This window comes from Protobothrops mucrosquamatus, unplaced genomic scaffold, assembly GCF_001527695.2.
Source record: "Protobothrops mucrosquamatus isolate PMUCROS unplaced genomic scaffold, P.Mucros_1.0 scaffold351, whole genome shotgun sequence".
Classification (NCBI taxonomy): domain Eukaryota; kingdom Metazoa; phylum Chordata; class Lepidosauria; order Squamata; family Viperidae; genus Protobothrops; species Protobothrops mucrosquamatus.
Window position 1 is genome coordinate 692,740 of NW_015386686.1, and position 14,160 is coordinate 706,899.

Sequence of the window (14,160 nt, forward strand, 5' to 3'; positions counted from 1 at the left end):
AATCAGAATCAGAGGAGAGAGGTCCAAGTCCTTGCTTTGTGGGATGCCTCAGAGTTCCGGTCTGTTCCTATTTCTAAAATCTATATGCAACTACTAGGTAAAGTCATCCATTGGCAAGAAGCTAAATATCATCAGTATGCTGATGATATTCAATTATATACTGTATCCTAGTCTTGGTAAGACAGAATGATTTGGAGTTTTATGGATTTGAAGAAATATCACATTTGATGGGGTAGCACTCCTATGGACAGAACTGGTCTACAATTGTGGATTCTCCAAGACTCATGGCTCCTGCCTGAGAGGCAGATGAGAACTGTGAATAGGAAGCTTTTGTAAAGATCCATCTTATGCATCAATTGTGCTAATTGATGAATTGAGAAGCTTTGCTCTAAGTCACTCATGCCTTGATCATTTCTCAGTTCAATTACATTCTGCATTACATTCTGCATGGGGCTGCCCTTGAAAGCCAACTAGAAATTACAACTGGTCCAGAACTCAGTGATGTATGCTGCTGTCCCTCAGTTTGCCCATTACCCACTGCTGTTTGAGCTGCATTCAAGGTACAATTCAAGGTGCTGCTTATCAGTTAAAAATCTATACTAGCATAGTTTCAGGTTATCTGCAGTGGCGCCTCTCCTTGAGAATTATCTGCCTACTCCACTAGACAGGGTGCACACACTCCAGGTTTCTTCTCTCAAATACTCTCTTCTAGTGAGACCTAGAAAGCATATTGTCTTAATAGCAGCCCTTGCCCTATGGAAAATTCTCCCACCTGAAATCTGGCAAGCTCCCTCTCTTTTAGTGTCCAGAAGGCATTATAAATGTGATTTTTCTCCCAGGTGTTGAGATAGGGTGAGGTTGGAGTCTAGTGATTGTGGTTTCTCATGTACTGAAGAATGTTGGTTTAAGGGTACTGGCAGCTGGCCTTTTTCCAGGATATTCTTAACTATTATTTTTTTATGTTCTTATCATTGGTGCTATGAGCTGCCCTGAGTTATTAGTTTGGCAGCCGGAGGGAGGGAGGGAGGGAGGGAGGATGGATCTGTTGTATCACTTTTTTCCCTTCAAATCCACATCACTGCAGGATTCTATATCTAGCTGATCAACTAACAATTTGGAAAATCACTATACATTTTTATACCTCTGTAGGCCCCATATCCATTTTTTTTGCTATTATTTATCTAACTAGTACAATGTGGAAGCATTCATGCTGGTGTTCATATAGACTTTGCCAGGATATAACTAGAATCTTACCTTATTGGTCTCCTGCAACTGGCCTGCCATGGTTTGCCATTTGCTGTACAATATCCCTGAGTCTACTTTGTCGGGTAAAAGTTTTATATTCCCTGAGGATAACATTTGTTGTGCTCTATGTTGCCAGTTCACGGTTCTCTCTATCATATACCGTAAGGCATCTCCCTCAGGCAGTCTCACTCGAATTCGCTGTAAGGAAGCCAGTAAAGGTAGAATCTTTTCTAAAGGTGGCTTTTCAGATCTATGGCAGTGAGGACAAAGCCATATCCAAGGTTCCTGCAAAGTGCTGGGCACTGAAACACAGCTGGTATGGAACATTGCTCTGCACAGCTCACACTGTATCATTGGTGCTGCCGGCTCTCTCTGACAGAGGCAAACTTTGATCTCTACATTCTGTTCATCAGAAAAGATTTTTTCTTCATTTATTGCTCTCAGAGAATGCAGTGCCTCCATTTCTTTTAAACGGGCTTCACCGAGCATGGCCATCTGATAACAAATTACATGAAAATTATTTAGAGACCTTAAAAAAAAGTCCCTAATATGTTGAGTTACAATTTTCTATAACTCTTGCAAAAAAAGTTCCAAGGAAAATGAATTCTCTTGATTTCTCAAATCTTTTTGAAATACAGTTCACTATCTGCCATTTGGACAACTGTTAATGTAATCTTAGATGCCGAATGCAAAGTTTTACTTTTCTTCACAGACTACATTCAAATTAAATGCATAGAAAATCTGATTTTACTTTACTAACTTCAAGAATATACATTAGTATTCTAAGCAAAAAAGGTACTAATGTACAATTCTGTCTCTGAAAGAATGGAAAAAAGAAGCTTCATAAAATAACAAGCTGTTCTAAGCACAATACATTCATTAAATTCTTTTCAGAATATATACATACCGCAGCTACAGTTTCCTTACACTCAGATAAAGCTCTTTCTAAATCACATAAGCTCTCAAGTTTGGTGCTCTTTTTTTTCCCATTTGGAACTGATTCTTTTGTTTTCTTTGTTTTTCTTTTAAATCCTGATGTCCCAATGTCACATCTTGGACATAACACCTGATAAAAATTAAAATTATCATATTTTCTTCTTTTGTATCACAGAGCAATGTGTTCTGCTAAACCTTCTCTGGAGGAATGAGGGACCATTCAATGATTATAGATAATACATATATTATCTATTTCTAAAAGCCCTCATGCAAATTTGAACATACCCAGATTAAAATGCCAACATGCAATTTAAAGATTGGCAAGTACTTCCAAAATTTTACAAAATAATTAATAGAACTAAGCCAGGGAGGTGGGAGTGCTTGCCTACAATACCAGTAACTGAATAGCCTGGATTGTAGCACATTTTTTTCTTCCTCATATACCTCCATGAGCCATGACAATTGAAAGAGAAATATTCCACAGCATAATCCATCCCAATCATCAATTAAAGTGCTTTCTTCAGTTCACCTACATGATCTGCCAACACACACACACACACATAAAAAATAAGCATAAAAGATTCCTCATGTGAGGGCAGAAGAATTAGCCTAAGATCAGATGATCTGTTAAAATAACACTATACTCATGATAAGCACCCTGCCCAAAGTGTGACACTAAACTTCCTGTACTGCATGGGCAGATGAAAATAGCACAAAAACTGAACCTTGCTTCTATTTTAAATAAGGCTTGAATTTCTACTTAGAAGTTGCTGGCTTTCTTCTTTGATGACACTTTTAATTCATGTAAAAAAAAAAGGGGGGGGGAGTCCAAGAAGCTATTACATTTCAACCTGCAAGGTTTCTACTTCCATTATTGGCCAGGGCAAGCCTGAGATCTCAAAAAGAGTATTCATCTTGTAAATCCTAGTCAAGCAGTTGACAAAACCTTAATTCTTAATTATGATTTGTTTAATTTCTATGATAGGCCTGCATAAATTTTCTACTCAAAAGTAAATATGGAAATAAATTACCTCCAGTAGAGAATAGGAAGAGTCCTCAGTCAAGAAAGTATTGCTGGCACATTCTTTCCAAGCTTGAACTTCAGCTACTAAAGACTCCAGCCTTGGCAGATAGTCCAGATGAACAGGAATAGAGCGACTTCTTGTGATAAGTTCTACAAGCATATCTAACATAGGCACACGTCCACCAGCCTAATAATGCAGAAATGTTACAAATGTTCAGTGAATGTTATAATGAAGAAGATATACAAAATGAAATCAGACATTAGATAACAGCAGTCATTTCTGCTTTTATAATGTTTTATATTACTTATCATTGTAAGTAATAATCAACTATATTACTGCTTTTATAATTTGTTATAGCTATAACATAGCCAAATAGAGATATGAATTTTTAAAATAAAAAGTGTATTTGCTGCAGAAGCCTTATATTATACATTTTATAATGTACAAGAAGTCGTCTTTTTTTTTTAAGAGGAATCATTATTCTTTTTAAGGAAATATCATTTACAGTAATATTACTGCAACTGCTTACAATCAAACATCACAGATCTGAGAAATAAAAGTATAGTCAAGTTAAAGCATGAACATGACCTACAATTATTAGGTTTTTCTTCCTACCTGGAGGCTCTCCACTTCCTGTAGCCAGTCTTTGGCCTTCTTTACAGCATCTTTCAGAGCTATTCCATTTGGAAGATAAGCAGGGATAACATCTATTTCTTTCACTGCTGCTTCAAGACCGCTTAACGACTGTCGTGGCCTTAAAATAAAGAAAACACACAGTTTTGTCATGCCATACTGTTATCACTTAAAAACTAGTAAGTCAAAAAAATCTCTCCTATAAAGAAGCAACACTCCCCCAAAATAATGCCTCAGTATAATAAAAGGACAGATTCTTGCCAAGATTCAGAAAAGCAAGTAATTCTATATACAAATAAAGAGTCCCAACAAGTCATCTTCTTGATACGTAAGTTTTCCATCCTTAGGTTTTTGTTGCTTCTATATAGAAGAATATGTGAATTGTGAGAATCCTTGTCTACGAATTATTGAAACACAAGTTTCTCCCAGTAGAGAAAATTAAGCCCAAGACTTTGTTGAAGACACCTGTTTCCCAAATTCAAAGGTTTCTAAAAAAACCATTAAAGTTTGAATTATACATTTATAAGTTAAAACAAGAGTTAAAACGTTATTGCATTCCTCAGTGTGGCATATTATAGCATGAACTTGTTATGAAACCATAAAACTTTATGTATGACTCGCTTTAGTCCCCAAATTCAAACTTTTTAATATTGTTGGATTGCAGCTCCAATCACTGATTACTGGACATGCTTGTTAGCAATTCAGAATTAGAAAGAGTTGACCTATGGAAGATCATTGATATATCAGGTTGTCTTCAATTCACATCAGCATGGCCAGCGAAAGAGAGTATTGGAAATGCAAACCAAAACACCTTAAACTACTAAGTTAACACTATTGCAGAGCAATGGAAGCATCTGGCATGATGTGAATGCCTGGAAAATTAGCAGGTAAGGTTGCAAATGGCGATCACATAATCACAAGGCACTGCAACCAGTCTTAATTGTGAAACAGTTGGCAAGCATCCAGATTGCAATCACATGACTGCCATGTGCTGGGACAGCCAGAGCTTGAAGAACCAGTATTAACCATTATTGGCTTATCTCCAGCATAACTTCAAACTGTCTCTGAATGAATGGTTGTATGTTGAAGACTACCTGTACTATGTAAAACGATTTCCCTTCCTTTATTTTAAATATCATTAAGTAATTTACATTCTCAAGGTAATGTTTAAAATAAAAATCAGCAATGAAACTGCTGACAAAATATTAATTATTGATTACCAAAGAAATATAACTTTCTTGTACTAAAAATACAATTTCATTGTTGTTGTTTTTTAACAATAGCAGAACACATTTTTCTTCATTTTTAGTACAGGTTGAGGCAAAATAATAATTTAATCACTGAAAAGCAATGGGGATTTTAAGAGTTCTGAAACAGCAAGATTCATTTTCTACCTGGCTTTTATCAGGGTTCTAGCCTTGTCATCCCAGTGTTCAGACACTGTTAAGAGTTCTTGGAGCCTAGCCATTGCCTTCTCAACTGCAGGATGAGGTGCTAGTCCAACACCAGAATCTATGAGTCTTCTCATATCATCAAGAGTAAGGGAAGTATGGTCCAAGCAAACATTTTGTACATCTTCCAACCAGCGTGCTTGTTCTAAGCGTATTCTTAATTCACCAAGCTGAGGAAGGTCAACATCGAAGTCAAAACTGACTTCTAAAAGTTCTTGTAGTTTTGAAGCACTGGGAATTTCTTCAGAGAGGACTTTTTCACTATATTTCTGAAAATCTTCTACACGATTAAGAAGATCCTAAAATATGAAGCAGTGAGAATAAGTAAAAAAATAAAATTTTCAAACCAGAACTGTAACTATTTTTAGAATTATTTTAACAGCATTTCACATTTGATGACAAATATTGTAGATTATTTCTACAACTAAGTGACAAAAAAACAGAACGCAAGGTATGTTTTTCTCTAAATCATTTACACTACAGTCTAAATTAACAGTGTTTAGGGATTTAACAATTCTTCATTGGATTTGCAGTGTAACACCCTGGCCTGTGCCTGAATGGATCAAATGGGATAAGTCAAGAGAAAATAAAATGCTAAAACAGTTTTTAAAGAGGTTGTATAAACAATCTGGCTTCATCATAGGTCTCACCAGCTAAGGATAGGACCTCACTGAACTTGATGCAATAATTGTCACTTGCGGTTCTCCTAAATCATTCTGTTCAATCAGCAAATAGAGTCCATGAAATCCCTGTTAGTTCATACAGTTTATGAACTGGTTTATACCAACCAGATCTACAATGATATTTACTATTTCTAATACCTGAATCTTTGAAAATATGAGAAGGTATATTTATATTTATTATTTGGAGAAAAAAAATCTAGTTTATTCCATTTATAATTCCAAGTTACCTTCAGTAGTGTTGTTTGGCTAAGGACACATGGTAAAGCATGCAGTTGTCTAACAAATAAGCGGAGTTCATTCACAGTCAGCTGATTTTGAGATTTTCCTCCTCCAGACCGGTATCTGCAATTACACAGAAACATTTTATACCGCCAAAGAGTACATTAAATACATTCATCTTGTTATTTCATCTTTATTCAATTAACATATTAAAAGAATACTTGTTAATATGTGAATATTTTTCTCAAACCATCAAATCATAATCATGTGAACAGATTTTTATGGACCATGCTTTCTATGCTAGCAATCCAATTCTGCTGTCATGTCATCATCAATTAGAACAGGAATACACAATATGTAACTCCTTAAAACTTTGCATACAATTCCTCAAACATCATGGCCTCCTTTGAGGACTGCTCTTATATAATAATAACAATAAACAACAACAATAATAATTGGAAGGGACCTTGGAGGTCTTCTAGTCCAACTCCCTGCTCATGGAGGAAACTATACCATTTCAGACAAATGGTTGTCCAGTCTCTTCTTAAAAACTTCCAGTGTTGGAGCATTCACAACTTCTGGAGGCAGGTTGTTCACCAAACCCTCTGCACCAGTTCAGCTAGGCCAGGGGTAGGCAACCTCGGCTATGCTGACTCAGGAATTCTGGGAGTTGAAGTCCACGAGTCATAAAAGAGCCGAGGTTGCCTACCCCTGAGCTAGGCCCTGGTGTCCACTAGCCTGAGCTCCTAAACCCAAGATTCTGATATAAATCACCCAAATTTTATGTGCAATTATATTGAATAGCAGATAGAGTTGCACAAATTGTACACACCATTTTACTTTAAGCTGAGAATCTGAGGTGGTAGGAGAAGACTTAAGCGATATGTGAGATATGTAAGAAGTAATTCTGATTGGCCCAATTACAGTTAGAGAAATCCAAGACTATTGAAACATTTTATCAAATGCATAAGGTATTTTCTTTTCCAAAGTGTGTGTGCACGCGCACGCCCGTCCACACATGCTGCTATCCATATAATAGTTAAAATATCTTGCAGCAAAATGCATAGTTACAATTGTTTATATTCTTCCAAGATGCTATTAAATCTATGAAGAAGGGAGTGAAGTTAATTCAGTGAATTCACTGAAGACTTAAAAAAGCTTTGCATTGTTGCCTGTTGGGAGTAATAAGTCACTTTCATTTGGGAAGCAATTTTTAAATGGGTCTTCTTGTTGTTTTGGTCAGAATTACCAATTGGAAGCAGCAAAAGCAACATTATTCAATGTTGTATAAATACTTTGGATTAGATTAAAAGATTACTTATATGGATTTTTTTGCCTATTCAAGACATTTTATTCATCTTGTTATGCTAACAAAGTGGCAATGCAAGAAGGAACAATGAATGGGTAGAAAGGAATAAGAAACTGAAAACGTTGTGGATGAATGAAATCCTCAAAAAGGTGAGAAAATTAAAAACAAAAGGTAATATATGAAACTATGCATGCATTTGATAGAAATTTCCTTTTCTTTTTCTAATATTATGCCTGATTTCTTTGGTTTATTATTTCTTACTCTTTTGTGCATTGCATAATGTTATTTTGAAAGGAAATTGCTCAATAGGTATGCACATAGGCAAGTTTCAGTACCAACAGTAACTGTGAGACATATAGTGTTTCCAAACAAACACCAGAGGAATGTAAAACTACTCACAAAAACCATACCTTGTTTGCCTCTTGCCATTAAGAAGTTGCTGTGCAACCGAGGCACATTTCTCCGCATCCTGAGTAACTAATCGAAGATGTCGCAATAAATCATTGTCTGGAAACTTTCTTATTTCTGATTCTTCAATTAAAGCTTTGAAATTCATGAGACCTTTAGGAGGATAACAATTTTAGTTAAAAAATGTCAATTTTTCTTATTACATTATTGCACATTCCTATAGCACAGAGCTATATCAGGCATCATTTTTGTACAGACAATTCTATCCATCAACTTTGAACATTTTGAGAAGGCCTGCTGAGAGTCTCTTCTTCAAACATTCTTGATTGAAGCAGCAGGCTTTCTCTCTAGCAGGGTCTGGTTTATGGAATGTTATCACTAGAGGCTCAGACGTGTCTTTGCTTCTTATGTTCATGGTATCTTTCCTTTTTCAATGAGCATTTAGCCCTGCCTGGTTGATTTTTATTCTGTTTATTTACTGATTTTATATGCCAACTGTTGACGGATGAGTCCTCCATATACACATATTTTTCATGCATCTTTATTATTATTTACATGATTTGTTTTTACTCCACTCTTGTACATCACCCAGTTGAAAGATAACAGATATAGTTAGCATAAATAAAAAATAAAATTTATGATTGCTTAGTTGTTTAGCTGTAATCTGATATATTATGACTAGGTTGTTGAAAATCAACAGGACTCCAGAATAAACATGTGATTGGATAAGCAATGTCATAATGTTTAACTACACTGGTCTACAAATTTTGTGAAATTATTGACCTCCAAGATAAAATGTGTTAATTCTTACATATTTTGATTAGATGAATTAAAAAACAGGTGGTAAAGGTGCTGGTTGGCTAAAGTTTTCAAGATATTTCACAATAAAGATTTATACACAGGCGAGTATATTTGCCTGCAAGGGAGACAGGTGTCTCATGATCATGATGCCTCATAACTTCTTGACAAAGTACGGTAGAACAATGAAAACGGTACCACATGGAAGTGTATAAATTTATCTTCACTTTGAGACTAAAGATTATTACCTGTAATCTTTTATTGCAAGGCACATTTATCTTGGTCAGATCTACGCATCATATAATTATTTCTGGTGGCTTGTGAAAGTGTCATTGCCTAACATTTCCAAGGAACAGTTGCGTGATATTTTCCCTCAGAAGCCAGGATGTCTCAAAACTGTGTAAACAAGGCAGATAACTTCTGCTACAGTTGTGGTGAGGTTACATTTGCATCTCAAAAGTGCAATATGACGACAGTGGTAAAAAAGGCATACCAATTATATTTTGGATGCAAAATAGGGGATCAGGACAAGAGTTAGACCTCTCATTATTGTGGCTTACACGTGCAACTTATTTGCATCATTGGCTAAACAAGAAGAAAAAGTCCATGCCTTTCACAGTCCCAATGGTGTGGAGGGAACCCACCAATCCTAGTAGTGACTGCTATTTTTGCATGGTTCCCCCAATTGCAAAAGGGATCTCAAGAAAGAAGAAGTGGACTGTGGAATATCGAAACATTCCATCCACACTGCGTCCTGTACCCCATGGTGAGGATTTGCCAATTCCAGATCCACCAAAATCCCACTCTCTAGACTCAGATGATGATAAAGACGACGAGCAGGATGCAGCTGATCTGGAGCCGTCTATGTCAGTGGACCCAAACAGAGTGAAGTAAATTACCTGGGCAGGGATTTGGAATTGCCTAAGAGTAAGGCAGAGCTACTGGGCTCCAGATTACAACAGTGGAACCTCTTGCAGAGTGAAAAAGCATGAAAACGTTACATGAAAAACCAATAAATGAATGATGTTATTGGTATCAATAAAAAGATAAATTTATAATGATTGGTGTGGCACCATTTTCATTGCTATATCACAGTGGTGGCGAACCTGTGGCACCCAGAGCCCTCTCTGTGGGCACGCGCCCCCTCGCCCCAGTCCTAGGCCTTCAGCTGGGTTTTATAAAACCTTTTCGCTTTAGGCCTCCACCGCCGTGTATATATAAAAAAAGGTTCAATCAATCAGTCAATTTCAACTTCTCGCAGGAAAAAAAAAGATCTTGCAAAGTTGGAATTGATTGATTGAACTTTTTAGTCCCACCCAGTCTGCTGTTACCACCGCAGCCACGCCCATGCAATGGGCCACACCCACCTGGCACCCGATGATGCATAAGTGGGTTTTGGGTTGCAGTTTGGGCACTCGGTCTCTAAAAGGTTCCCCATCACTGCTATATCACATTTGGTAGAAAAGTTATAGAGCATAATCGCACATCCCTCTCGTACTTTTTAATTATTTTGATGCAATTTTGACCTGAAACTGTATCTTGGAAACTGGAGCCAATTAATACTCAGGACTTAATTTTCCTTTATTAGTGACCCAATTCTGGTAAACTTTAGTTACTTTCATTTCCAAGCCTTTCTCCTTATAGACTAGTGCTACAGTGCCAAAAATATAAAAGATACATACTTTTTTTATTATTAACTTTTGCCTCTAAAGCTTCACTGACGTTAGAAGCCCATTCATTGTAAGATTCTGCCCGCAACTTAAGTGCATTCATCATTGGATACAGTTCATCCACTGCATATCGATACCTGGAGGTATTATAGAGTTCAAACAATTATTTATAAATTCTAAATAAAATATTCTGGCTTTAATAAAAATATATTGCTGCAATGCATACAACAGCATGAAATACATTACTGTGGTATAGTAATAATTATATAGCTGTTGCAAAGGGCAGCAAATCTGTTATTCCTTCACCTAGATTAGTTCTTCAATGGGGTGTTTGCTTGCCTCAGCTATTATAAGCCTATAGGTTATTAAGGGTAACTAAATTTCTAATGTTATGTCAAATTTACATATTTTAATTTATAAAATTTTCTGATTGGGAAATCATGTGACAAGATACAAAATTCTGTATCTGACCTTAGTATCAATTTTGATCCATTTCAGATAAAGTAACAAGTCTTCTGGTAGTCAAAGCTATATTAGGACATAAACAAGACATGACTGCTGCAGATATACCCTTTGCTGAATCCTATCCAGTATTTGCCTGTACTGTACTTCCTGCCTTTACCATGTTTCCCCCAACAACTCCAAGTAAAAAGATCACAGTTGTTTTACAACAAGAGAAAGTTGTAAAAACAATCCCTGGGAGAATGGTAAAGGAAAGATTTGGCTTTTCCTTCCACGAATTCTGATTTTTTTTACATTTTCTTCTAATAATTTACAACAATGAATTGGTGGTTCTTCCATTATCATACGTAATTTATAGTAGATTTTACTGTAAAAAGAAAATTTCATGAAAAGAATAAAGAGACAAAACACAGAAATAAAATTATGAAAAAAAATCACAATATTGTAAATATAACAATTCATTTTTTTCTACTTTTATTTTACTAAAACCAGCTAGTTATTTATTACCTACAGACTTTGGTATAAGCCAAAACAAAACCATTAATTTCTTATCAGAGTCAAACAGAAAGATATTTTCAGAATATATTGGAAATACATCTTCCCTTTCCTTTTTAAATGATTAGTCAACCAAAGATTTATGTGAGATTTATCTAAAATGCATGTGAGATTTAACTAAGATGCATGTGGGATTTATGGGCATAATATTTTAAAAAGTTGTCATAATGAAGCAATACACTTACCCCATTTTATATTGATATATGGGACATGTACAGAGTTCTTCTACATGATACAAGCATACTAATAAATCAGGGTTACAACTACAATAGACTGCAGACATATAGCAAGTGGTTTTACACTTTATGCACTGTCGTTCATCATCAGGAAACATTTCTAAATTCATTCTTTCTGATTCAGTAATACCCTGTAACAGACAATTCACAGAATAGCCATTATGTCAATAAAGAATGATATAATCAAGAGTTAATCAAATCCACATCTTGTTCACTGCAGAACTTTCATTACAAGATAATCTTTATTATCTCCAACATTAGCGAACACGTTATATAGGTGTTTTGTTCTGTGGCCCAATAAGAAAGGTTTTGTTTAATACTTAGCCAAAATTGCTTTCCTTAAGTTTTTACACATTGATGGTTCAACTCTTGCTTCTAAATCAGTGGTTCTTAATATGAACCATGCCATATTACTAATTTCTAGTTACCATTTTTCAGTCAACAGTGACTATGAGGGAAGTCATATAAATAAATGAGACTCTGAAGGGGGCCATGAGCAAAAATAGGTTAAAAGCCCTACTGCAGATTGTGCTTGACATTCATTTGCTGTGAAGGAAAGACAGTTAAAGTAGATACAATCATGCTGCATTGGAGGAAGGAAGTCATGGTGTGCAGTACTTAAGGACTAAGAATGTGTTGTTACGTGTATCCACAGATTCCAACCAGAGACCAGCAAGATGAACATGAGACAAAGTCAAAACTATGGCAGAAAGACAGAGCAGCCACTGATATTCTGTTGGAACTCCAAAACAGAAAGAAGTGTAAGAAATATTGTTGCAAGGTGCCCAGCTAAATAAACCAAAAAGATCAGGGGGTGGTGTTTGATAGCCAGGGCTGACTAGGATTCAAATTGACATAGTTAGATATAAAATTGTGGAAATGAAAACCATCTGATAGGGACTGGTTCAGACTTGTGGTGGCCAAGCAACTGCAGTTCAGAGAACTGGGGTGGTAAACAGGAAGATAAAGAACTGGAAGAGAAGGGAACTTCAAGTTCAAGTTTAGATGTTGGGAGAGAGTGAAAAAGGGGAAACATTTTCCCATTGTAAGAGATGGTTGGGCGATCTTGCTTTCAAACCTGAGTGGTGGTGGTGGTAGTAGTAGTAGTAGTAGTAGTAGTAGTAGTAGTAGTAGTAGTAGTAGTAGTAGTAGTAGTAATAAAGATGGAAGGGACCTTGGAGGTCATCTAGTCCAACCCCCTGCTCAGGCAGGAAACCCTATACTGTTTCGGACAAATGGCTGTCCAGTCTGTTCTTAAAAACTTCCAGCGTTGGAGCATTCACCGCTTCTGGAGGCAGGTTGTTCCACTGGTTAATTGTTCTAACTGTCAGGAAGTTTCTCCTCAGTTCTAGGTTGCTTCTCTCCTTGATTAGTTTCCATCCGTTGCTTCTTGTCCTGCCTTCAGGTGCTTTGGAAAATAGCTTGACTCCCTCTTCTTTGTGGCAGCCCCTGAGATATTGGAACACTGCTATCATGTCCCCCCTTGTCCTTCTCTTCATTAAACTAGACATACCCAATTCCAGCAGCCGTTTCTTATATGCTTTAGCCTCCAGTCCCCTAATCATCTTTGTTGCTCTTCTCTGTACTCTTTCCAGAGTCTCAACATCTTTTTTACATCACGGTGACCAAAACTGGATGCAGTATTCCAAGTGTGGCCTTACAAAAGCATTGTAAAGTGGTATTAACACTTCACGTGATCTTGATTCTATCCCTGTGTTAATGCAGCATAGCACTGTGTTGGCTTTTTTGGCAACTGCAGCACACTGCTGGCTCATATTTAAGTGATTGTCCACTATTGGGACAGAGGAAAGGATATATGGGAGTGCCTTAGGATGGAGGTGCTGGTGAAAGTGTAAGACAGGTAGCGTAGGTAGTGTAAAACAGGGTAAGACAGGTAGTGTAGGTAGTGTAAAACAGTTTGTCATCTGTAGAACAAAGGCACTGTCCTACATGAGTGGAAGGGGCATACCGTTGAAGGGGTTACAGTAGGAAGTGATGTCTTTCATGCTACCCTGGGAACCTATTGACCCTGTGAATCTTGGTAAAGTGGACAGGTCTTGGAAATACAAGGTCTCTCTCAGCCCAATCCACCTCACAGGGTTGTTGTAGGAAAGTAGAAGGCAAGAAGCATGTTTGCCAGCTTGAGTTCAACAAAAAAATAACATATAGGATAAAAAATTAACAACAGAGTAACAATACTGCCCCATTTCCAACCCTTGGCAATCAGAAATCAGAACTAGACATGGGATGGAAAACAGAATGGTCACTCTTATGAGTGATTTAGGGCAGGATTTAGATGAAGATTATGTGACTACTTCTTATGCTCCTGGATCTTTCAATGGTCTTCCATATAATTAATCACAATGTTCCTCTGTGAGGAACAGGAAAGATATTGCAAAAGTTTTACAGTTCCTAAATAGGCAGTCTCAGGTTGTGGGAAGAAAGGTCAGATTACATCTTTGTTATAGGTTTCTTACTGGTTCCCAGTTTGCTGATTATTATTTATAACGCTCTATATGAAGTGGAACTT

The 14,160-nt window shown here is 36.6% G+C and overlaps 1 protein-coding gene across 1 annotated transcript in view; it reads right to left on the bottom strand.

Moving 5' to 3' along the window:
• KDM5B (lysine demethylase 5B) overlaps positions 1-14,160 on the bottom strand; it is a 57,697-nt gene that overhangs the window by 5,973 nt on the left and 37,564 nt on the right. Inside the window, exons 16-24 of the mRNA XM_015815578.1 lie at positions 11,580-11,761; positions 10,390-10,514; positions 7,912-8,062; positions 6,201-6,315; positions 5,234-5,589; positions 3,822-3,960; positions 3,213-3,392; positions 2,153-2,311; positions 1,255-1,740 (exon numbers count right to left, since the gene is read on the bottom strand). Coding sequence (XP_015671064.1) covers positions 1,255-1,740; positions 2,153-2,311; positions 3,213-3,392; positions 3,822-3,960; positions 5,234-5,589; positions 6,201-6,315; positions 7,912-8,062; positions 10,390-10,514; positions 11,580-11,761 — 1,893 coding nt within the window. The remainder of the gene's footprint in view (positions 1-1,254; positions 1,741-2,152; positions 2,312-3,212; positions 3,393-3,821; positions 3,961-5,233; positions 5,590-6,200; positions 6,316-7,911; positions 8,063-10,389; positions 10,515-11,579; positions 11,762-14,160) is intronic.